Raw genomic sequence first — 26,186 nt, 5'->3', positions numbered from 1 at the left:
GAATACCCACTGAAAAAACATAAAGCTTTTTTTTTATTCTTCTTCTGTACGGTGGGGGGGATAGAGCAGTGTTAGGATAACTGACTTTTTTGTTGTTCTCTGGGTGCATTCTTCTCGCTCCCCCTCTCTCCCCCTCACCCTCTCACTCCTCTCTCTCCCTCTCCCTCTCTCTTTTAAAAAATCAGCCATTTGGGGTTTTAAGCCATAAACGATTTTTCTTGTTGCAGGGGATTGCAGTGGCAAAGCTAGGCTAGGTCTTGGAGGCTGGTGTAAGGCGAAGCGGGTGAAGGCAGGAGGCTGATGGAGAGACTGGGGGGAAGAAAAACCGAAATGGATTCCGGTGCCTTGCATGGAGGATGAGAGGGGAATTGCAAGCCCCTTCAGCTGTTCTGTCCGGTGAGAAGTGATCTAGCTTGGGCTGACAAGAGGCTCGGGAGCCTTCACGTTCTTTCGCTTTTTTACCTGCCAATCAAACTGCTACAAGACAACACCCTGATCTGGCATGGACATGTAAGTAGTTTGCAACCCAACTTTGACATTCACTGCTAGCTCACTCCTCTCCACCCACCCACCCCCAACTCACTTTCTTCCCTTCTCATTCTTTTTTTTTTAACCTTTAAGAGATCTGGAAATATACCCTTTGTGGCAGTCATTTAACACAGGCAGATTTAAGTCTGAAAGCATTAACTTTTGGAATTAAACGCTAATTTTGATTTTTTTTAACAAATGCAGAAATGAAGTAACATTTTTTTATTCTATTCTGAACAGTTTTAATGCTGAATATAAGCAATTTCCTTGCAAGGGTGTGTTTGTTTCTTTTTTGTGTGTGAAAATGAAGAAATCTGTGAGCCCCCAAAGAGAAATACAGAAATGAAAAATTCAGGCTTCCATTTTAACAATGTTAAATTCTAGCATTTGGTCCCTACAACGAACCTTCTCCAGACCGAGATTACATCGAATGCAAAGAGTGATGTGAGCCGAAAGGTACATGTCATTAAGGGATTGCTACTATTTCACCTAGCGTCTACCTATTTTGGTGGTGGCTGGGGGCGGGGGGGGGGGGCGGTGAAAAAGAGAAGGAAAAGGACAAGCAACACCTCGTTCTTAGGAGACATTGTTGTTGACATCTAGAGATGCAAGAGGGCAAGATAAGCAGGAAATGTTACCTGAGAAGGAATTACAGACCTTGGCGAGGCTGGAAGCTAGGGGGGCTTCTCGGGGAAGTTGTGCGAGGGCTATTAGGGGCTTGTTCTCTGGCGCCCTCTAATGGCAATTTGAACCTATGTTTTACTTTCTTAATTCAGAACTGGGAAAAGCAGCTGGGTTTTTGTTGCTGCTGTTGGTGATATTTTTCTCCTCAGACTTAAAAACTAGACACTATTAGTGGAGTAAATGATTGTTTTCACCCCCAGAAACTTATGTATAGGCCTTAAAATGATCAATATTTTCTCCTCAAGCATTCCCTCCTCTCCCAAAATTTTGTTATACTAATAGAGGAGGAGAAGCTAATGGAAAATTGATTTAGGAATGGTGGCCCGTAACCAATTAATAACTCGGGGAAAGGGATTCCTTTGCTACCTGGACATCATTCTAACTCTTATAATATACTCGAGAGATACAGGGGGTGGGGTAGGGGGTAGGGTGGGGAGGGATGATTTGGAAATTGCAGATTCTGACACAGGCTCATTATAATACAATTTAAAAGGGGCTCTTAGGAACCTCTGTTATTGCGACATGTGGTGGTCAGGGGGCTTTCCTTCACGCCTCCTTTTTCTTTTTTCTTTTTCTTCTTTCTTTCGTTCTTTTTTTTTTCTTTTAATTTGGTAGATAAAGGTTAATCTTGGGCTGAATGATAGAGCTATGATTGACAAGAGAAAAGGTGTTGAGGGCAGGTCGCGCTGTCTTATTTACAGCCCACTGCTTGCTGTAGAGTCTTTGTTAGGACTGGAAAGCTAATTTAGTGCTGATCAAAAGCACCACAGAGTTAAAGGACTGGTAATGACGGCTAATTTCATTTCAGCCTCATGCATCCCCAACTGCTGTAATTAAAGACACGCTATTTAAATACAGGTGAAGGGTGTTTTTTTTTTTTCTTGTTTTGTTTTGTTTTGTTTTAGTTGGGGAGGGGTTAGATGGATACAATTTTATTTAGATTTCATCTTATACATGGGTAGTATGTAGTCCAACATCAGATTTTTTGTAAGAGCCGCTTCATGTCAGTTATACCTGGCTTTGCAGAATCGGCAGTGTGAAACGTGTCAGTCACATAAAAGCTCCTGTTAAAGAAAGAAAAGGGGGGAAGGATGCAGAGAAGTAACTGTTTGGGGGGGGGAGAAGGATTTAAATATTTGGGTCTCTTTTTTTCCCTCCTTCAAATTAATAGAAGGGCCTTCGAAATAGCTAAAGTATTTGAAACTTGGGGCAGGGTTAACAGGCCAAAGGGATCAGTGTCAGCTTTTAAGACTTCTAAAAAGATCATGTGAACAGATGGAAAAATATATTTTTAATTAAATAATTCCCCCACACTATAGCTGCAGAGTTGGCTCAGAAACCGTGTAATTCCTCAACCGATAGGAGTTTCTTTATGAGAACATCAAAGCATAAAGAGCTCTACATTTTCGTAGTTGGTTAAAATTGATAACCACCCCCTACACACACACACACACACACACACACACACACACACACACACACACACACACCCAAAAAAGAATTTAGCCTTTAATCTCTTTTTATCCACAAAGACTAAAGCTCTGTACTCGACCCCGCGAGCGGCTTTCGGTTTCCGGGGCTGAAATCGGACTCAGATGTGAAGCGGCGCTGAGCCGCTGCGCAGGTTCGTGCCCAGCGCCCCCTGTTGGACACAGTAGGAGCTGCGCAGCGCCAGTCCTGGAAATCGCTAGAACCTTGCTCTGGGGTTAGATACAACTCTTTATTACCCTCCAAAAAGAGGATGGGGCGAAGGAACAAGTTTTTATATTCTTTAAAGATAATAACCTTAATCCAATAAATATTAAAAGGAGATAATACAATTTTAATTCAGTTTAAAAGTAAAGACTGGCCTATTCCTGCAACTTACATCCCAGCCATTCCCTACCCCCCTTTGGGTTTGGGACTCTTATTATAGATTCAGCGACAGTAAAACAGGTAGAGAAGTATGATTTAAAATATTTCTTCTGTAGCAGGGAAGAACCAAGCCATAGTTACATCTCACGTTCAAGTTGCATTCAAAAAATAAAACTGAGGGTAGTGCTTGCCATTTGGACGTTGTCAGCAGCTTTTTGAAGACCATTAGAGGTCCTTCAAGTATTACAACTGAATCTCTGAGTAAACAAAATATTTGCTCCTTTTTATTTTATTTTTTTCAAAATATACTTTAAAAGCCAGTCTGTTCTTTGAATGTTCCCATCCCCCAAACCAATCTTGATCAAACTTTTCCTTTCCAGCTAGCGGATAAATTCCAGATATTACTTAAGAAACAGGTGCCTGACACGTTTCTTCCTTTATCTCAGACTTAGGATTTCAGGGAAAGTGTACCCATGATAAAGAATATTTTCTTTTGAAATTCATCATTTTTATTGACAGGAATTCAAATTATCCTAGGGGAAAGAGGATTGTTTTTACAGTACCTGTCTACATAAGAAAGAGCTTTGACTTTTTCTTTGGTGGTCAAGTGAAAACAAAAGCACACGCTGCTTTCTTTCGGACAGATAAACTAAAAACGAGACATTCTTTTAACTTAAAACAATGGGAAAATAATGGGTTTATTTAGTGTTTAAAATACAGTAAAATTGAAACAACTCGTGTATTAAATGAGCAGATATGATCTCAGCAAGGTGTTTTATGATTGCGATCATCAGGGATGAACTTACAATTTTCATTTTTAGAATCTTTAGGTAAAAACCTTAAGAAGTTTAGAGCTTGCTTTTTTTTCTTTGAGTTTGCTAATTGAAAGAAAACAGCTAAATGTTCAAACAATTACTTTTTTAAACATTTTTACTGTGGCTACGAAAGTTGTTCATGTTGATCTTGGGTTTATTTCTTCCACCTTCCCAAATCAGCAGATGCGAGATTGAGTTTTAGGGGGAATTGCTGAAAACAGTTTAGTGCGATGAGAGATGACTTCTTCATCTGATTCCAGAGTTGAATCTCAGCTTAAGTCTCTCAGTAAGTTAGTTCGGATATTGTGGCAGGAAAAGAATCAAGGTTTTTGATTTCGGAATTCTATCGAAATGAGCAAGCGGGATCCCCTGCTACAGACACACCCCTACCCCTTGTTTCACCAAAGACCGGTACCACTGCAGTGATATTAAGTCTGGGCCAGCTTTGGAACCAGCGCCAACCCCGTAAGGTAACAAGCGATACTCTGACATCCGCGGTCCAAGGCTGCCCGCGGCGTGGGGAAGCCGAACCTAGCAGAACCTCTGAAGCGACCCACAAAATAGGGTATACGCCTGCAGTTCGGAAACGACGTAGAATTTGCAATAGCAGAGGCTGGGAGACTTCGACCCCGTTCCGCCCCCTCGGGGGTTCCAGCGAGAAGCCGGGGGGAGGAGCCGCACCTGGCTGCGGGCGGGCGGGCAGTGAGTCCCCGACGTCCAGGGACCCCAGGAGGAAGCGCGCTCCTACTTCAGAAAAGAGAACTGAAGAAGCGGTGGCCTAGGCCTGGGCAGACCCCCGGCTCTCCCAGAGCAGGGTCGTTTCTGTGGTGGGAAGCGGCCGCAGCCCCAGCCGGGTCCTGCACCCCACCTCCGCCAGCAGCACGGCGGCCTTGCCACCTCGGGGACCGGGGAGCAGGCAGAGAGGACTCCTGAGGAGCGGGCAGGCCGGGGCTGCCAACCGCAGCGCTTTCCCGCGCCGCCGAGAGCCCTTTGAGGGGCGGGGCGGGCGTGCTTTTGGTCTCTGGTCCCCGCGTCCAGGCCTGAGCCCACGCCCGTTGGCTGGGCGCCCTGTTTTGTAAGGAGTCAAACTCGCCCGATTCCGAGGGCGATCCAGGAGGATGGGCCAGTGTAGCCTGGGCCCAGCGAGTCGTGCCAAGTCCTCAACTCCTTCTCTCCACCACATCTTTCTTGGTGAACCCAGCCTCACTTTGAAAGGCCAGTATATTTGGCTTGGACTTTGTTAGCTACTGGGGCGTGGAGAAAATGATTATCAGGACCGAGATTCAGGGATAAACCCCCATTTATTAGGTTTGCTGTTTTACTTTGTTTTTAAACTTTGAAGATACTTTAGTTTCTTGACCCAACCCTGAGATAGATGAAGACACCAGGGAGAAAGCGCAGCCAGGCGTGAAGGAGCTGAGATATAGACAGAACCGTACCGCTCCACCACTCAACCGGCAGATAAACGCTGCCAGACTGTGGGTCCTCATCCATGGCCCAGCTGCTGTGTGGGTTGCTGAAAGGTGTTGAAACCACAAGTACAACTTGACACCATTGAGCCCATGGTGATTGTCAATAATCTGTGAATTAGGTGCAGAGATTGTCAACTGTAGATCATAACAGTTTCTTAAGGACTCATTACAGCCTATCATGTCAATGATCTTCAAATTAAGGGGGGAGGGGGAAGGAGTGGGGGCAGCCTACAAAAAGGGAAGAAGGGTTGGAGGGGAGATAAAAGTCAGAGCCCCAGCTCGCAAAGAGCCTTTAAAGATTATCAGGCTAGCGATCTGAGAATTCTATTGGGATGGGTTTGGAAGCCCAACTCTATTTGAGCCAGAGTTGGAAGGGGGGGGGCGGCGCTAGGGGGTGAGCAGAAGTGGGCCCCTGGGAAGGCAGACTTCTCAGACATTTCTTTTGAGGCCAGAAGAGCTTTTGGGAGAGGGCTCCAGATGTCAATGGGAGGCCCTGAGGATGCCAGCCCGCCCAGGATGGATGTACACTTTGATTTAGAGTACTTTCTAGGGTGAGCCACAGCTGCAAATCTTTGAAAAAAGAAAGTGGGTAATAGTTTTATATAGGGCTGATGGTGATTGTAGGGTGATTTTTTTTTTCAATGACTAGCTTTCAGCTTTTCATGTAAACAGGTAAAAGACTTTCTCCCTTTTGCTTTGATACTATTCCTATCCCTTAAGCAGATCCAATTTATTTCCCCAACTTACTTTTTGAGGTCCCAAACACCTCTGCCCTCTGAGATAGTTGAGTTTTACCACTTTATGTGAGTTTTTATTATGTCCAATTATACTGCTCACAAAAATTAGGGGATATTTTATAGCTTCATATTAATTTTGAAATATCCTCTAATTTTTGTGAGCAGTATATAAACTTCTACAAAAGAAAACTAAATTCCTATCGCTGCAGCCTGGAAGGGGCCGGGACAAGGGCAACACGGTCTTCCTGCTTGGTGGGTTGTCAGTGCAGTGATTGTGCAGCCTGACGCTCATTGGGGTGGCGTTCATGCGTCATTTAGGTTTCTTTTCCCCACAAAAGTTGTGGTCACAACTAAATGAAATAATCACAGTTGGAGAATTTAAAACAATCTTCTTTTTTCTAAAATGAGGGTGACAGTTTTAGTCACTGGGTAATTAGGATTCTGAGGAAGCCCCTTTCCTTTGGTATGATTAATTATACAAGATGGGATGGTCAGTCAGGGAGATATGAATTTAGACTTCCAAGCAATGATTTAGAGATGTGAACCAGCCCATGGTTTTTTTGGGGCCAGTTGTAGTTCCTGGTGATCTATTTGCCAGGTTTTTCATTCCCTTTTCCTAATTTTTAAAATAAAAATAATAGGGTTTTTTTCTTTTTCTTTTTCTTTTTAATGCAGCTGAAAAGCACTGGTGACAGTTCTTTAAATGTTTAGGTTGTCTTTTTATTTAAAAGGAATTTCTATTTTAAATAATTAGATCGTTTAATGGGCATGTTGTTTTTCCCCCTGGACAACTGTAGAGCACAAACAAAACTTTATGTTAAAATTACTTGGTAGTTCAGAAATGAAATGAAATTGTGAAGTATAAATCACTTTTTCCAGAAAATATTTCAGCTGGAATATCTGTAGGATGGACATATATATATGTAAAGTTATAAGCAATATGATGGTTATTATATATAGCCCTGTAGACATACATAAGTGATTATATTATTTTTATTGCTATAACTTAAAAATGAAAAGGTATTTAATTTTCTAACTACTGAATTCTTTTTAAAATGTGTTTATTTCATCAGTGGAGATTAGATGAGAGAGAATGGGTATAAAAAGGAGCTGAATGCAGAATAGCTCTGCATTCCTTAGGTTTCAAGGGTCCTTACAGCTCTTGAGTGAAATTATTTGGTGAAATTGGGTCTGGACTGACATAACATTTGTTATCCCCTTGTTCATTTGTTATGTGTAATACCACTTCTAGAAATTAAAAGCAAGGTGCTGAAGGGACAGACAACCAGAAAAAAATATGATTGAGCAATTTTAAATTGCCAGTCTACTATGCATCCATATGCCTATCTATGCCTTAGTAAATAAAGAGGGACAGAGGTATATACTTGTCTTTGTATCACCTAGAAATATTTATTACAGTTCCCATCAATAACCCTTCACACTTCCAAAATCTGACAAGTTTGGCAATGGGAAGAAAACAAAGGAAATGTAGATGAAAGAGTTTCTATCATTTTGAAAATTGCTCTATAAAAATTGAATTGTCCCCTCTAGGATTTCCTGGGAGGGATCCTTTACAGTTATCTAAAGCAAATGTAGTTTGATCACAGGACAATTCTATTCTAATTTTTGCTCTTACTTTTCAACTTTCTTTTTTCAGCATGTCTTTTTTTTTTTTTAATAAGTGATGCTTTCTTAAGGAAAAGAAATCCTCTAATACCTTTCTTTATCTCCATTTATCTGTGTTTGTTTCATAAATCTTGGAGAATCAAGTGTTGATCATTCTGGAAGTCTTGTGGCATGCTCCAATTTGGAGTGACTGAAGTGTTTTTGCGATTTAGTTTGGAAAAGGAAACATTTTAAAAATTGGCTTATACCAGTCTTCTTACTCTGTAATTTTCAGTTTTCTTGTGTTAGGGAATAAATATCAATAAAATCTCATCTTACAAAATTGCCCCAGCATTGTCCTAAACATTAGAATTTTCCTTTATTTTTGGCTTTCAAATCAGGAAATTTTCTTGACTTGCTGTACTTCTCTTTTTAGTTGTAATTGCCTCTGGCGTATCACATTGGTATGATCTCTCTCACTGTAGTATGGTCATTGCTGTGGTCGGTTTCAGGGGAGGTAGCTGGAAGGTTAGGATCTGGAGGAAACGTGAAAAAAAGGGAAGAAAAAAAACTCATTTGGCCAAATCTGACTTCTAATACATTTAACTACTTCCAGAATTAGAAAGCCTTTCTGTACATTTTCTTCTATTTTTTTTCTCTGTTTTTCCTTATGTAATGAAATTAAAACTTTTGGAGCCCACAGTTGACATTTTTCAGAAAATTGAGTTATCAAGGCAGTAATTATTTCACGGGGAGATAAAACTCTCATAGACCTAACTGTCAAATAGGGCCCTTTTCAGATTTTAATTACAAAATAAAATTAGTCTGCTCTTCCTCAGAATGGTTTGTGAGTGGTTAAACAGAGCTTTCCCCCAATACTGGTGGTCGTCGTCAAACTCTGCTAATTAGCAATGCTGAGAAATTCCAGTTAACAAGGACATTCTCCAAGACTCGGCAGGTTCCCTGCCGTTTGCCTTCATTTCCATAAGAAGATTAAGAGAGGAGGGGAACACACTCAAATGCAGATGCAGAAAAGAAGCGTTTTTTTAACAAGCATCATAATAGTAAGATGCTTGGCTAGTTCTCACCTAATTACTGCAAGTTAAACCTCTATTTGCCACTAAGGAGAAAAAATAAGTCTACAGTCCCCTATCCACAAAATTGTTAGTTGGCTTTAGATATAATACTTCAGAAGGGATGAAGGGAGTTTAGGAGAAAAATATCAGTGCAAAAGATTTTTAAATAAAATTGAGCTACACTTAATCAGTCAAGGACATTTGGCTGGGGCCTGTAGTAGAACAAACAAAATCAAATGAGAATATCCCAGGAATTAGGCATTTTTATTCTTAATTTCTAATCTGGCTCTTAAAGTGTGCGTTTTTTGCTGCCTATGGAAAGGAGATGTCACAGTCTCTTTATTAAGCACTTTCAGTTTTCATAAATTATGCCAATGGCAACACGTTAAATTTTTGGAGGATGAAGCACCCTCTTCCAAGTCTTATTTAGATTCCCTAGTAGTCAATGGTACATTGTTATTAGTACTGTGGCCATCTGTTATAAACCTAAAACAGTACTGCTTCTATCATCTATTGTGATTGTTATAGTTATTATTATATTTAGGGGCCAGTGATGATGCTGGATTGAAATAGAGTGGCTGGTGATGTGATTTTTTAAATGCATATGCTCTAAAAAAAAAATCTAATGAGAACATTTTTTCTGCTATCACCATCTTCTTAATCTTATTTTCATAGTACGTTATTATGCATAAACACTAGACAGTTAGTTTATTGCCTTGATAAGTACAACAGGCTTAATTAAAATAAAGCTGTAAATAAATGCAACCACTGATAACACAATTGTAATATATTTCTATAGCTTATTATATGATAAAAGCAATTAACAAAAGACCTAGCCAGCCCCTTTAACCTCTTAAATGAATTATTATACAGTTCAGGCACAAACACATGCATCTGAGAATGTATAAAAGCTTTTATTATATCATCCCAAGGAAAAATTTGTGCTTCTTACTACTACTCCTTGAGAAAGATTAAAAACATTTGCTTCTATAACCATCTGTTATTAATATTTATTTTAATACATATATTCCACCACTATTCATACCAAGACTTTGGTTTTATCTTCAAACTTACTTATCTATAGCTTACTCCCTCCCCTCGTCTTTGGAATAATGCTACTAAGCACAGACCAATGCATACACAGCCATAAAGTGAATGTTTGGCTTACCTTTCGTGGCGTGTGGACAATCATAATTCATTCATATGTTGAAACTCATTATTTGTACCTCTTTTACCCATGGTTTAACCTCTCACTTATCGCGAGGTTATATATGTACATTTCTAGTTAAGCAAATTAAATCTGATTCATATGATTTGGTTTTATAGCTTATATAATATGTTAACTTTTCTTTTGTTTAGATTACGTGTAATTAATTTGATTTCCTCCCATCCCCCTAATGTTCTTTGCTTTATTTCCAAACACCTTCTTTTAAAGGTAAAAACTATAGTCTTGGAAAAGCGAATCTACCAGTAGGGGGCGCACCAGCCACGTCCCTGAAACCAAGACGCACTGAAAAGCCAGTGGCCGCCTTCTCCAGATCCACGCAACCTTTTCTCCTTCCTAGTCTTCATGTCCGTGATTAGTTTAACATTACACCTCGAATAAACAGAAGACATTGCTTTATTTTTGAAGAGTGACATACGTGTGCGTTTCGAGAAGGCAGTCTCTTCCTTACCAGGGTTCCCAAGAACTAAAACCATAACTTAAGCGGAAAAGGAGAAGCTCCGGGATAGTAGTTGGAGGGGGGGGGGGGGGGTGCTGGGGTTTGACTGTAAATAATTTGTTAAGAAAGTTTGCTGCAGGATTATTTTTCTCGACTTTTCTGTCTTTCCAGTGAGCATACTTATCTTGAGTTTGCCTAGAACAGAAAAGCTTAGTAAGCAGGGATTGAAGAAGTTGGAGTGGGGGTGATGACGGTTATGGGAAGGTTAGTAAGGAACAAAACAGTGCAAAGTTTTGTAAAGATAATAAATGGAACGTGGCCGACAGATACTATTCAGTACATTTTCTTAGGGTGAGTAAGGGTGTATCAGGGGAGGAGGGGGCGGAGAGAGTGTTACAGAAGAAAGAAAATAAGTAACCCTGATGGTTTAAGCCCTTTATAAAAAAGAAATGGCATCAGGTTTTTTTTTCCTCTCGCCCCCCCTCCTTTGTAGTCAAGTGCATTTTAGCTACAAAGATCCCAACAAGAGAGTGGAAGGAAACTTAGACGGGGCTTTGTTTGACTCCGTGTAGCGACAACAAGAGAAACAAAACTACCTATTTGTAACGGACGTGCTGCCATTGCTCTCCGCATTGAGCGCCTACCTATTGAAATCTTTACGTCCAGACAATGGGAGAGCGGCTAAAATTACCCTCTTGGGTCCTGGGCAGGCAGGATTTCTGAGCCCCTACCCCCGCCCCCAGCCCATCCTCCTCCAGCCCGGGCCTTGCTGGGCTCCCCCGTTCCCCAGTCCTGGTCGCTTTCTTCCCTCTTGCATTGCCTGCACCTGTGCCTGGTGAACACCACCCAACCTTTCAGGCCTAGAGTCCCCTCCGAGCGCAGCCCCAAACCCGGGCAAACCGGGCAATGAAGTCCCTGGAGGGAATGCCAGGACTGGTGCTGCTTGAGTCCTGGGAACTCTGCGTGGGAGGGAGTTTGTGAGTGCGGCCCAAATGCCCACTACATACAGTGCCACGGCATGCCAGGAAGTTGAGCTAACACTCCCCCATAGCCTGCACTTTCTGAACTCCCCCATAGCCTGCACTTTCTGAACGTCCTTCGGCTGAGCGCTTTCATCCCCCAGCCTCCTTTTGAAACTGGCACAACTAAAATCCTTCTTTGGGAGAGGCTCAGCAGGAATATGGGGAGAGGACGAGCATCCCCTTTACACCGACTGAATGGAGAAAAGCCTTGTGGGAGATGTGGCTGGGTGTAAGCGGACAAACTGTGGTTTCCTACGCCTGAGCTGAGTAGGGCAGGGAAGAGTGTGGTTGCAGCAGCTTACCCGGGGCCTGTCTGGCCTCAGCTCTGGACTCGGCCTTACAGTCCAAACAGGGTTTGTTTTTAAAACTGAGCAAACTATGTGGAAGCTGGGCGGGTTTTGAGGACAGAGCACTCGGCTTCCTAACTTCTTGTCGGGACAGGGTGAGGAGAGGGTGAGGGGGAGTAGGCACCTGTGGAGAAAGAGGGGCAAGGGAAGAGCAAGGGTAGGGAGAGGAAGCACTAGAGAGGCTGCAGTTGGGGGGAAATGTGTGGAGGAGCCAAAGAACAATAACACACTAACGAAAGTATTGCCTGTTTCCTGAAATACTAGTAGGATAGTCGCCCTGAATCACTCACTCTGCCCTGACCCCCCCCCCCCACACACACACACCTTAGTGGCTTCCCGCGCCCCTTCCTCATTTCAGCAGCCCGCAACAAAAAGTAAATCAGCATTAAGTTTAAAGGAAAAAATCGCAGGCTTAGTGCTGTTTATCCACTTCCTTCGAAAAGGCGTGTGGTGTGACCTGTTGCTGCGAGAGGGGATACAAAGGTTTCTCAGTGGCTGGCAAGCCGGCTGTGAGAGCCGCCTCCCCCCTCCCTGCTTCCCCCTCGTCCCCCTGCTTCCCCCGTGCGGCCCGCGGCGCCGCAAGCCCCGCCCCCTTTCATGCAAAACCCGGCGGCGAGGCTGGGCTCGAGTGAGGAGCCGCCGCACGCTGATTGGTCGCTGGAAACCCATTTATTCCCTGACAGCCCCCGTCACATGGATGGTTGTCTATTAACTTGTTCAAAAAAGTATCAGGAGTTGTCAAGGCAGAGAAGAGTGTTTGCAAAAGGGGGAAAGTAGTTTGCTGCCTCTTTAAGACTAGGACTGAGAGAAAGAAGAGGAGAGAGAAAGAAAGGGAGAGAAGTTTGAGCCCCAGGCTTAAGCCTTTCCAAAAAATAATAACAATCATCGGCGGCGGCAGGATCGGCCAGAAGAGGAGGGAAGCGTTGTTTTTTTTTTTTTTTTTATCCTGATTCCAGTTTGCCTCTCTCTCTTTTCTTCCCCCAAATTATTCTTCGTCTGATTTTCCTCGAGGAGCCCTGCGCTCCCGACACCCCCGCCCGCCTCCCCTCCTCCTCTCCCCCCGCCCGCGGGCCCCCAAAGTCCCGGCCGGGCCGAGGGTCGGCGGCCGCCGGCGGGCCGGGCCCGCGCACAGCGCCCGCATGTACAACATGATGGAGACGGAGCTGAAGCCGCCGGGCCCACAGCAAACTTCGGGGGGCGGCGGCGGCGGCGGCAACTCCACCGCCGCGGCGGCAGCGGGCGGCAACCAGAAGAACAGCCCGGACCGCGTCAAGCGGCCCATGAACGCCTTCATGGTGTGGTCCCGCGGGCAGCGGCGCAAGATGGCCCAGGAGAACCCCAAGATGCATAACTCGGAGATCAGCAAGCGCCTGGGCGCCGAGTGGAAACTTTTGTCGGAGACGGAAAAGCGGCCCTTCATTGACGAGGCCAAGCGGCTGCGAGCGCTTCATATGAAGGAGCACCCGGATTATAAATACCGGCCCCGGCGGAAAACCAAGACGCTCATGAAGAAGGATAAGTACACGCTGCCCGGCGGGCTGCTGGCCCCGGGCGGCAACAGCATGGCAAGTGGGGTCGGGGTGGGCGCCGGCCTCGGAGCGGGCGTGAACCAGCGCATGGACACCTACGCGCACATGAACGGCTGGAGCAACGGCAGCTACAGCATGATGCAGGACCAGCTGGGCTACCCGCAGCACCCGGGCCTCAACGCGCACGGCGCCGCGCAGATGCAGCCCATGCACCGCTACGACGTGAGCGCCCTGCAGTACAACTCCATGACCAGCTCGCAGACCTACATGAACGGCTCGCCCACCTACAGTATGTCCTACTCGCAGCAGGGCACCCCTGGCATGGCGCTTGGCTCCATGGGCTCGGTGGTTAAGTCCGAGGCCAGCTCCAGCCCCCCTGTGGTTACCTCTTCCTCCCACTCCAGGGCGCCATGCCAGGCCGGGGACCTCCGGGACATGATCAGCATGTACCTCCCCGGCGCCGAGGTGCCGGAGCCCGCCGCCCCCAGCAGACTGCACATGTCCCAGCACTACCAGAGCGGCCCCGTGCCCGGCACGGCCATTAACGGCACACTGCCCCTCTCGCACATGTGAGGGCCGGACAGTGAACTGGAGGCGGCGGCGGCGGCGGGCGGGGGGAGGGGGAGATTTTCAAAGAAAAACGAGGCAATTGGAAAGTAAGAAACAGCATGGAGAAAAACCCGGTACGCTCAAAACAAACAAAAAAGTCATCACCCACAGCAAATGACATCTGTCTGCAAAAAAGAATACCAATTCCATCTACAATCAAAAAAAAAAAAAAAAAACCCGCGATGCTGACAAGAAAACTTTTATGAGAGATCCTGGACTTCTTTTTGGGGGACTATTTTTGTACAGAACAAAACGGGTGGGTGGGTGGGGAGGGCGAGGGAATGGACCTTGTATAGATCTGGAGGAAAGAAAACTACGCAAAACTTTTTAAAACTTCTAGTGATACGGTAGGAGCTTTGCAGTATGTTTGCAAAAGTCTTTACCAATAATATTTAGAGCTAGTCTCCAAGCGACGAAAAAAATGTTTTAATATTTGCGAGCAACTTTTGTACAGTATTTATCGAGATAAACATGGCAATCAAAATGTCCATTGTTTATAAGCTGAGAATTTGCCAATATTTTTCAAGGAAAGGCTTCTTGCTGAATTTTGATTCTGCAGCTGAAATTTAGGACAGTTGCAAACGTGGAAAGAAGAAAATTGTTCAGATTTGGACATTTTAATTGTTTAAACATTGTACAAAAGGAAAAAACTAGGATAAGTACTGGTAAAAGTATCTCCGTGGTCTTTAAAGGGACAAAAGTTTTAGATTGTACTAAAAATTTTTTAACTTACTGTTCAAAGCAAAAATGGCCATGCAGGTTGACATCACTGGTAATTTATAATAGCTTTTGTTTCCCAGCTTTCCATTTTGTTCAGATAAAAAAAATGAAACTACTGTGTTTGAAATATTTTCTTATGGTTTGTAATATTTCTGTAAATTTCTTGTGATATTTTAAGGTTTCCCCCCTTTATTTTCCGTAGTTGTATTTTAAAGATTCGGCTCTGTATTATTTGAATCAGTCTGCCGAGAATCCATGTATATATTTGAACTAATACCATCCTTATAACAGGTACATTTTCAACTTAAGTTTTTACTCCATTATGCACAGTTTGAGATAAATAAATTTTGGAAATATGGACACTGAAATTATTCTGAGTCTTTTCATTTATTTGGATAACACTGATTATACATAACTCCTCGGGGAATATGCTGTGCCCAGCCAGGAAAGAAAAACACCTAAAACCTTGGTGTTCTATTCCAGTAGCATGTGCGAATGTTAACAGCAACAAATAAATGGCTGGATGATCGAGTAAGTACTCGAAAAATTGAAATGCTTATATCATTTCTAAAATAGAAACTAGAGATATATATTGTAAATCCACCCCCTCCTTTCCTAAGCAGCATGAATAAGCATGATGGGGACTTAAACTGATTTACACCACTTGTTGCCAAAAAAAGGAGTCAATTCTGAAATTTTTCAGGTAGCTTAGCAGATGGGATATTGATCCAGATCAGAACCAGGATGGCTGGTTTAGTTTTCGTTTTCTTGACAGGACAATGGCCCTTTGGACACCCGGTTATAGGGGGAAATGATGCTTTTTGTATCGGAATAATTGCAAACTAGACATGCAAAGTGCTCGTCTTCTGGGTGGGTGTTTGGATTACTCCAGCCCTGCTATTTGTGTGAGAGGAAACAAGTGGTTTGCTTTCTTTGTTACTTCATAAACTTTCTTTACATTTTCCTGTTTAGGGGCGAGGGAAAGCGAAGAGAGTCTTGCAAAACTCCCTGACTTATCACGGCTATTATTATATTATTATCATTTATTTTCTTTTTTCCTCTCTCTCCCCCCACGAATTCCATTTCTTAAATTGGCAGCGCGGGTCCAAGCCTGTAGCCCCAAATCGGATAATCTCTGCAGCTGATAACAAGCAAAAGAGAAGCCAGGCAACAGCCATATTAAAGAAGAAAAAATCAACTCTGAGGTAGATATTTTACTTTGTCCGGTCTAATCACATTTGGAGATTATTATGCTTTTGATTTGTTAACCATGTTTTACTACAGTAGTAGAGGGGGAGCAGGAGGGGTGGAGAAACAAGATTGGATTTGTTGTTTTCTTTTGCCTTAAGAAAGGTAAGCAAAGGCTATAGTTGTCCTCAGTGGGAGCGGAAAAGTTGGGGAATCGAGTGTCTTTGTAGTAGCGATGTTTCTGCATCACAACTGATTCGCGCTTTGGCGCAGCCGGTGAATCCTGTAAAACCAACGCAGGGACTTTTCTTCCTTATTTACTGCTTACCTCGCTCATCTTCCCCCACCGAAGGGGACCAGGAACCAAGAGTCAGGCATTCTTAAGAGCATGGTTTGCTTCTCACAATTTCAAGGGCTTGTTGTGTCAACTTGCTACAACTTTGGAGAACTTGAAATCCGGCAGCGCCTTCCAACCTTGAGCAAAGTACCGGCTGCAGCCGCTAAATTAGCTCATCCAGATGATTTGCATCTTCTCGTTTTCCAAGAAAGTATTTTTTACTCGTGGTGTTGTTAATGTTAGTTCTGGGTTCGTTTGGGGATATCCTCATATGTTCTATATTTTTATCTCAGGTGGCTTGCTTTATTTTTAGTGTATATTGATTTTTATTCCTTTCCTATGACCATTTTTAGGATATATTGTACTAGGGGAAAAAAATTATGCCAGTTCCCAATTCTAAGCCAGGCATGCCCCCCCCCTAATTAATGCAGAGACTCTAAAAGAATTTCCCCCGGCCTGGCCAGCCATTGTAATGCATATACGGATTATTCACGTGGTAATGAGCACTTTCGACAGTTCTTGCTCACACATACGAATAAAAGAAACTTTGAATAAAGATCCAAATGATCTTGCTGGGGGGTGGGGAGGATATTCCCGGATTTTGAGACAATCAACTAACTATTTGAAGTGTATATTTTTTGAAAAATAGGTAAATATTAGAAATATGAATTCGGGTTTAGTGTAATTGAATTGCACTAACCTCCCTTTAAAAAAATAATAAAAATAGCCCACAGAATCAAACTAAAAAAAGCAACAACTTTTTGGCAAAATATTCAGGTTTAAATATTTTGCAAAAAGAAAGAGAGCAAAGTTTGGGAAGTTAAACTAGTTTTGAATGATTGTCACTGTAGAAAACAGAAAAATTTCCATTCCCCTTCCTATTCCTCCATATTTCCTAACCAAATGAAAGCCAAAATATTTTATTTGGAAATAAAAATTGTTTCTGATAAACTACATTTTAAAAAAATGATACGTTTTATTCATTTGATTGAGTTAAATTGTTCTCCAAGATGTATATAGTTTTATAACAAATAATATTAAATATACAATGTTTTAATTATAACATGATTTCCAAGAAGGGGATAAACGCCTAAATTTTACAGATGGTTATCCCCCAGTGCTGAAATTAGTTGTTGAATGTTCATTTCAGTTCCTTCCTTGGGATATTATTCTGCTCACTAAAATAATTTAATTTACAGTCTAAGGTGTTGAATTTAATGTTTTGTTAACCTATACACCGAATAGAAATGTGTAGAAGGATGAGATTACACTGTGTTCCCTCTTCGATTTTTTTCTCTCCCCCAACCCCCTCCATACTTTAAATAAAGAGTGTTAAAATATTTTGCTGAGCTGTAGTAGATTAGCAAGGTTTCTTGCCAATACTGGGAAGCTGGTATTACAGACGGTCCCAGGGGGAAATGGCTCACATTAACCACTAAATGAATATTTGACAAGGGCTCATTCGGAGGTATTATTACTATAAACGTGTCCCTACTGGACTTTTCAAGGGTCAAAGAGCAACACTTCAATTAATTATTTAGTCTGCTAGTAGATTTGGTTGTAATAGCTGTACTTATTTCTAGAACCAACACATTCTTACACTAGGAAATCTCAGGAGAATCTTCTCCAATCAGCAATGCCCTAGATACACGCAGAGCCCTGGTATTCTAAAGCTGACTTTTTTTTATAAAACCTTTTCTTGGGCTGGGAGAGGGGGATATCATCTCTTTCACTATTTTACTTACTAGTTTTGTTTTAAAAGAAAAAAAAAAATACCAAGAACATAAGTGATCTTAATTTCTGCATGTCTGGAAAGGTCTGGTGGGTCCTTGCAATTGAGAGAGGGGAGGGGATTTATTTATAACCTTTGCCTTCCTTAAGTGGAGATGTCACAGGATTTCAGAGACTCAGGCAGGGTCTGAATTTAGAAAGGATACACACTTCTGTTTACCAATAAAATTCAGGTTTTCAACTAGAAGGCTGAGTATTCTGAGTCCTAGTAGTCTTAAAGTAAATTGGGGTACAGGTAGTCCTTCCTCCCGTCTTCCCACCTATTGGTCTGAACACTTCCAGGTGTAGTGGGGAGGGGGTGACTTCCATTTTTGCCTGTCATAAGTTTCCCTGCGGCCCTAGGTTAAACAGTAACGCAATGATTTTGAGAGTAAGATTCCTTAACAATAATATAAAGTGAATGAATAAGAGATAAGCTGAAGTGGGTGAGGGAATGAGAAGCAGTAGTTACCAACCCAATTCATTCAGCTTTTCAGAACTTTTGTTGTGGGAACTCCATTGACAGGTTTTGAGCTGCCAGTTTTCTCACATTAAAAAGAACTGATCAGCGCCTCAGGGAGAGAAGAAATACTGCTTAACTGCATAGTGATGGGGTCTTCATTTAGAACCACTACAAAAAGAAAATTAAACAGTGCCTTGTGTGCACAAGGTTTACTTTTCACCTGCTAACACTTTATACCTAACTGCTCTGAGATTGAAGTTTGACTGTGACTTGTCACCTGCTAGTTGGCACTGTTTATTTATTTGTTTATTTATTTATATTTACCTGTTGTAATTAAAATAACTTTTTATATCCCCACTGCCCTTTATTTCTTGCTCTTGAGAAAATTTTTTGAAACAAACCCTCATATTTGGCTTTGTGAGAAGTTTTCCTTTACCATAAACTTGAGCAAAGACTTGAGTTAACATTCTCCAGTACTCTTCCCCAGCCCACCCCCCTGCCCATTATTGCATTAAAACAATTTGCATCTCACTGTTTTTCATGCTACCCCCCCCCCTTTTTTTTTGCTTTCAAAGCAAAGGCTGCTGCTTTTCAGTACAGCCAATAGTGAAGCTAGGGATGGGGTTTGATTTATTTCTTTGCTTTGGTTTCTTTTTTGACTAATGTTGGAAGGTGGCCGGGTGGATTTCCTTTGGGATCTGTCTATGCAGTGGATCTTAAAGACAGTGAGAGAAACTCTTAACCTTTACTGTGAAAAATATGGATAAAGTTCAAAGGGACACAGCCTCCGGAGTTCTAGAGTGAGCAACTGTGGAAGGAAGGAACTTTCCAAAGATTGAGAAATTGCCCAAGCCAGGGAATTGGTTTGGCGTCTTTCATAGTTATTTTCTATTAAAACATTTCCTGGAAACATGACCTCTGATATCACCCAAGGAGACTTATAACCTCTCTCCCTTTTCACGATGCTGTCCATTTACAATTCTTGTTTTCAGTTTTTGTTTTGCTTTCTGTGGCCTTTAGGAAATAATGGACTTGACTTTCTTATTTTAACGAAGAGACTTCTCTTTGGGAAGGGTGGATTACTGAAACAAGGCCAAGATTTCCCAGGGCACAGAGCCCTCTTTCTGTATGCAGGTCTAGATGGCTTTTATTTTATATTTTTAGTGTGATGTTTTTTAATTCCTGGACTCCATTTCTCTCAAAAGCAAATAGAATATCCTTTCTGGACGAAAAGATGTTTGCTGCCTTGGGGCTTTGGATTTGAGATGCTTGCTCTACTTTGCAAAGAAGTGTCAGGTGATTTAAAAGCTCCAAGGAGTCATTTGTTTCATTGCTCTTCTTTCTGCCTGCATGTAGAGAATGCAGTGTGCTCTATTAGTAAAAATGTTGGCCCTCTGAACTATCACTGGCCTCCCTCTCTGGGCTTCGGCGCTGGGTGCAGGGTGCAGGGTGTGACGCGGGGCAGTGAGCGCACGGGCTTCCGGCCAGCCCTAGGGAATGCACGGTGCCCAGCGTCCGGAGCGATGCTCGGGCAGCTGGAAGCTGAAACCGGCTAGCACCGGGCCAGGGCCCTGGTGTCACGCAGCCCTAACCAAGGCCCCCACACGGCTCCCTGGGAAAGGTGTTCCTGTGGGGTTTAAGTTCCCTCTGCTGGGGTCCTGCCAAAACGACCCGATTTCTTCTCTCAACTCTGGTGGGTCCCGCGTCCTGCGAGTCTGGAAAGTCACCCGAGGTGCTGTGGGCCCTTACCCCTCCAGAGGTCCCTACCTCCAGGACTCAGGCCCCAGTCTCCTGCACGTTGACCTCGTGAACCTGAAGGCGGTTCTAAGACCCAAACTTCCCAAAGCGCAGGGTTGCCTGATGATGTAAGTCCTGCCCTCCTCTTGCCTTTCACCCCAGGCTTTTACTTCTAAGAGCTTGTCCTTGTTTCGAGCCGAGGCTCAGCAGTCGCAGTCTAGCTACTAGTCCTCCCTGATGCCAGCGGCTGTGGATGGCGTGTCTGTGGCCAGGGAGCTGTCTGGGCTCCCTGGAATATCGGACCCTTCCAGGATCAGAGCAAGTAGGGACGGGAGAATGCAGACCCTTTGCTCTCCCGTTTGAAAAACGGGGATAATATGTATTTACGTTGCAGAAGATGAGTGTAAAGCCACTGCCCCCCCCCCAAAAAAAGGTGACAGCCATTACTTTTCTTACTATTGAATATAGTTAGGTGATAGGGAAGGCAAGAGGTTCTCATTTGAGACACCAGAGATCAATCCAAAAATTTGGGCCCTTCTCTACTTTCTAGTCTTGGGGAGTGTTCTCCCTGGTTTGGGGTTTGCGTAGGAAGTTATCCTGCAAACTTGCATCCCTGGGCATCTTCCTGAAGGGAGGGATGCCGCCATTCCAGGCAGAAGCAGCCCCCCACCCGCCGAAAGCAGAAAAATAATTACTGTATTAAAAGGAATGGTGAATTCTTCTTATCGCTGGTGGCCAGGCCAGAAGCAGAACTGCGCCCCCACCCCCACCGCCTGACGTCACGTGCAGGGCCTCGGGGATAAAGTGATTCGTTTGAGTGTTCCAGAAAGGGCAATCCAAACATTTGCAGGGCAAGGCCAGCGGAGCCGGTCTCTATCCCCACTACCCAACCCCAGCTTAGGAGGCTGCGGAGGCTCTTTCCCCAGAGCATAACCAAACACAAAGCTTCAGTGCACACACATTCACACACGCAGCCCCCACACCACGGTGCCTGAGCTCAGAGGCAGGCCCTTCTTCCCTGTATATATTTAAAGTTATTTGATTTGCTAGCTAGAGTTTGTTGTCAGGTCTGAAGGAGTTGTTTTTAGTTTGTTTTGTTTTGAGCCGCTGAACAAATCACACCAAAAGCCTTTACGAAGTACACCATAGCTTGATTTTATTTGGCCCTAGATAAGTTTCAGTGGTGAATTAAGAATTGGACTTCCAAGAGCTTTCTGGTTCTGATATGGAGTCACAGTTAAGACGAATGTGTCCAGCTCCGTCCATTTTTATTTTCCCTTTCCCCATCTAATAAGTTGTATAACTAGCTTTCTATATGTATTAGAATTGAGAAAATATTGCTGAGAGAACTCCTTGGAACCAGGATTTAAGCTTTAGATAAGGAAGACATTTGGTCCATGTTCTCTGTAAAATACAATTATTTGTGGGTTTAGAGCACCTCGCCATTTCTAGCAGATGCACTTCCCAAGTTTTCTTTACAAATCAATTTAATTCACTGAATACCCCTTTCCAGTGGGAGGGGTCCTGGGAACTAGGCCATATGTTCTAGGATCTAACAGACTAGTAATTTGCTGAGAAGAAGCCAGTAGTTCACATGCAGTCAATTTAGTATCAGCTCATAGCTGGGTTATTCCATAACTTTACAGTTTAGTAAGTCTGAGATTCTAAGTGGAAAACCTGTGTTCTCTTGCTGAAAGCCTTCTTCCCTTTCTTTATTTTCCCCTTCCTCCCACCTCTGAGGAAAATATCTTAAAACCAGGTTTTCCTTGTGAGAATTTGTTTACCTCAACTTCTATTAAACTAGACTAACACTCTCTCATCAGCTTTCTAAATACTCTCATCTGTTTTGTGAAACGGTGCAAAAACATCTTGGAATCTAAGATGACAAAATAAACCTGAGCATATGGAGGAAGACTTGGTTGTTAGGAAATTTATTTCAATGTTTAGTTCACACTTCAACCTCCTTTCCTCCCTTACCACCGTCTCTTGCTTTGCTCACTGCCCGCCCAGACACTCTTGGGTACCCCACCTCTATTAGCAAGCTGTTTCACCAGCATAAATTATGAATGCATTTTAAGCCGCCCCTTCTGATAAGATAAATCGGGGCTTTTCTCTCTTACATGTTTCTGCTTTCATCCCCATTGAAACTTTTCCCTGAGCCACACTGCAGTGGCTCTACAAACTTACTATCTCTGTGTAAACTATGGAAGTATGTTTTCAATAGGAAAAAAGTCAGGTAATTTTTTTCAAGAACTCTTACAAGTTAAAGATACAAAATATTTCATGGTTAGCTTCCAAATTAGCTGCATATAAAGTATTTTAAGATTTTTTTTTTTTGGGCTGTCATGGCTGGCAATACTCATTTTGTATGTGTGTGTTGGTTTGAAAAGCAGGAAGAAATGTAATGAATTGAGTGCTGTCAGAGATGTCTTCTGTTTGAACAATCTGCGATGGGCTGAATGGCAGGGACTCCCTCATCCAGTGCAGGTGCAGTAGAGCTGGGGAAGGGGGGAGGGGGCTCCCTCTGTTCAGTCAAAAAGCACCATTCTCCACAATAGACCACACACTGACAGCCAGCGTGACATCAACTCACACTTTCATACCCCCCCTCCATAGTTCTGAGTTCACAAAGTGGCCATACAGTAGCCTTGGTTAGGTTTCTTTAATGAACATTTTGTGGCTCCTATGACCACCATTAAAATCAGCTGAGGTCTGGGAGAAACAACTCGATTGTTGATCGTGAGTTCCAAATAAAAATGTATAGCTATAGATTAAAGTGAATCTGTCCTCTCCACTCTCTCCCAATAGCAGTGCCCACAACAGACTCCAGATGATCTGAAACTCTGAGTTAAAAGTTCTTCTAAGACTTACTTGGGGCCCAAAGCACTATTTTCTCATGTTCTGAGAGAGGCCAAACAGAGAAAGAGAGAAGGAACAAATTCGTGAATTTATTTAAACTTAAAAGGACCTCCAGTATTTTATTATGCTGTGTGAGAGGGTTAATCCCGTAAATGAACAGACATTAATCTTGTGGAGTGGGGTCTGCCCCGTTTTGAATTGGTTTTACTGGGGAGAGGGGTGGGAGATAGGGAAGGGGGTTAGGAAAGGGGTTTTAAAAGTCCACAAAGATGCGACTGCATTTTGGCTGCCCTATGGCTGCAAGAGCCGCACTTTCCGAAGATTTCATTTTACATTTGTTTAAACTCCAACTTTGGTGCCTCTTTTTTAAATGGAATTATTCAAAGGAGAAAACACTATCAGAGACTATTCCAGGCCATGCCTTGCCCTCCCCTACAATGCTGCTGCCCCCATCTGGCTCCTACTCCTCTTGGTCCCCACCCCCTTCGCCACTTCGTCTAGGATCTGAACCTTTGGGAGAAAGAGGGAGGAGCGAGGAGAGGGCAGTGCGGGCCAGGACGGTTCCCCCAGCGCTGGCCCGCGCGGGGCCATGGCCCTGCGGCCACTGCCTGGCTTCCCTCTGTGCCGACACTTGCCGGAGCATCGTGCCCATGAAAATTACTCCCTGTTTGCTTATTTAAAAAACAACAACATGTAACCATATACGTTTTTCATCACGGCAACAAAAATACCAACTTTATAGCCCTTGAAGAGAAACCTCTTTTTTTTTCTTTTTTTTTTTTTATCATTCGCCTAAATATTCAGCGGGTGGGGGGGTGGGATAGGGTGACTTCGCAGGGCAGCGGCGACAGCATTGATCCTGTACCCTCCTAGGAGGCATGGAGTCGGGGGCTGGCGGGGCACGGGGCAAGTGGATTTGATGTGTAGGCCGAATAAGGGCCAAGTTCTTTAAAACCTCAAATAACACTGCAAGAGATGGATCTCACCCCGCTCGCTCCGTGCAGCCCTCTGCTTGTGGTTGTGAATTGCCGGGTGGCCTGCCTTAAGTATTCCTGCGGCGCCTACTAAAGTCTGGGCCTCGGACGAGAGGCGTCTCCCTCCCCTCGACCCACTGCCAGCCGCTACTTGATAGCTGCCCCGTCTTCCGGCAGGTACACACCCACAATTAATCTTTCTTATTAAAGCCTCCATTCTGTACCCAAGGGGCGACTCAAACCTATTTAGATTTCCTTGGTTGGCTGCACAAATTTAAGTGGGCAAAGAGTTATAAACCTAATAACAGAGGGCGAGGGAGAGTGATTTGAGTAGAGAAAACGGAAGATTTCACGAGGGGTGTGAGCATGCTGCGGGCCTTTCCCACCCCGGTCACCGCGTCGGGACGCACGCCAGCCTCTGGGAAACGCAGTGTGCCCTCCGTGCACACTCCGCGCGCCACCTCCACGCACACACCTGCTCCCCTGCACTGTCGCTCCGGGACACTTGCAGCGAGTTGGCATGTTCTGGATTTCTTGTAAACCCCTCCCAGAAAGACGGAATTCTCTGAGCATCCAAACCAGGGAATTTCCGGGGAACTAGAGAAGGTTTGCCTTGTTTGCGATTAATTGAGAATAATTAACACTGGAGACCGTTAATCACCACTTTGCTGCTTTCTCCCTTCTTGCGGGTCTGTGGCTGCTGCCTCTCCTGCTCCGGCGGAGCGGGTGGCTTCGCTGGTGAAAGTGAAGACGTCGTGGTAGCTGTCACCCAGTTCAGCTGTACTTTTTTAAACGCTCACATACTGTTTGATTACTAATTTGAGTTAATATGATCTTTATGGCAACATAACAGTGGATAATTGGCCTTTTTTTCTGAACAACAATGTAAATCACAATCGCTTTATTATTTAATAACGTCAAACGCTTCGTTGGATTGGCCCCGACCGAGAAGACCTTTTCTTTCTAGACAGTGTTGTGGAGGAAGAACAATGAAGATCTAATTGTGGAGATTTCATAAGTTGGCTCCCGTAAATGAACAGCTTAGATATGGAAGTTCCAGCAGATGTGGACACTATTCGCTGTAGAAATTCTACCCCCACCCTCACACATGCAGCCCAAACACTCTATTGGAGGTTTTCTGTGGTAGTGGTGGTGGTGAGTCCTCAGATCCTAGCAACCACCTAAATCTTCCAGCAGCAATTAGAGCATTTATCGGGCTTGCTTTTCAGCCCTTTATACTGCGGTTTAGCAGGGAAGCATTGAGTCCGCGCACCAAATTAGCACACCTCTCAATCCACAGCCACTGATGCGCCCCTTCGGCCACTTTGGTTGTTAGACATTGAGAGCACTGACCTGTGCTTTTTAAAGTCTTATTTTGTTTTGATTTGATTTTTGAAACGGAGTCACCAACGCAGTGTCTTGGCGTATACACGTTTTAGGCATTTTTTTGGCGAAGGACAGGAGCCACTATTTGCAAATGCCTAGAAGAGCAGGTGAGACCTAGACACCCCTCAAATGCGGACCGCAACTCGCTCAGAGGGAGTGCGTCCCCGCTGCTCGGATTACATTAGTCCCCGAAGCCTTCTAACGGTTCTCTATCGCGGCTTTTGCTGGCTCTGGTGGACTGCTGGCTCTGGCGTCCTAAGACTTCGAGTTCTTTGCAAATGAATCCCCACCATTTGGAATTCGGGTCAAGGAGAGAGACTCCGAATCTACAGCAGGTTTTGTTTTTTGCGTGTGCCCGCCTCTCCATTTTATTCAACTTCTATTGCCTGTCAGGAGACAGAACAATTCGCTGCCCCCCTCTTCTAAGACAAACCCCTTGCTTCTAAGACAAACAGGAGGTGCGAAATGCTTCGCCTGCACACGCGCCCTTGGGGCCCTTCTCCCTCACTCCTCCTCCCCCCTGCGCCGCACCGACGCCGCAGCTGCCTTCCGCCGGGGTGGAGACCCCCCCCCCTTCCCACTGCATTTTCAAACCATCACGTCGACGGTTCTAGAGTCATATCCACATTTTCGGCCACCTTCCAATTTCTTTACGGTCCACACTTCCTTTCTGAGAACCTGAAACGTGTCAAGGGGAAGACTTGAGGAATTAAAAGAAGGCACTGGATTTTCAAACCCTCCCCGTCCCCCCTCTGCCTCATGAAAAGTGTGTTTTACCACAAGGAGTGCACTGGGAAACTTTCCCTAACA

At 44.0% G+C, this 26,186-nt stretch overlaps 1 protein-coding gene and 1 long non-coding RNA gene across 7 annotated transcripts in view; both read left to right on the top strand.

The window, feature by feature from the left end:
• The window catches only part of LOC136312017 (uncharacterized), a 128,088-nt gene that overhangs the window by 84,089 nt on the left and 17,813 nt on the right, over window positions 1-26,186 (top strand). For all 6 annotated transcript variants that reach the window (XR_010726867.1, XR_010726868.1, XR_010726870.1 and 3 more), the window contains exons 3-4: window positions 228-510; window positions 15,761-15,867. This is a non-coding gene — a long non-coding RNA (uncharacterized lncRNA). The remainder of the gene's footprint in view (window positions 1-227; window positions 511-15,760; window positions 15,868-26,186) is intronic.
• On the top strand, window positions 12,798-14,193 carry SOX2 (SRY-box transcription factor 2). The gene has a single exon (XM_066241556.1). It carries the CDS (start codon window positions 12,944-12,946, stop codon window positions 13,904-13,906), a length of 963 nt encoding a protein of 320 aa, XP_066097653.1. The 5' UTR covers window positions 12,798-12,943; the 3' UTR covers window positions 13,907-14,193.

This window comes from Saccopteryx bilineata, chromosome 8 (genome assembly GCF_036850765.1).
Source record: "Saccopteryx bilineata isolate mSacBil1 chromosome 8, mSacBil1_pri_phased_curated, whole genome shotgun sequence".
Lineage (NCBI taxonomy): Eukaryota > Metazoa > Chordata > Mammalia > Chiroptera > Emballonuridae > Saccopteryx > Saccopteryx bilineata.
This window is presented reverse-complemented; position numbering and strand designations above follow the sequence as displayed.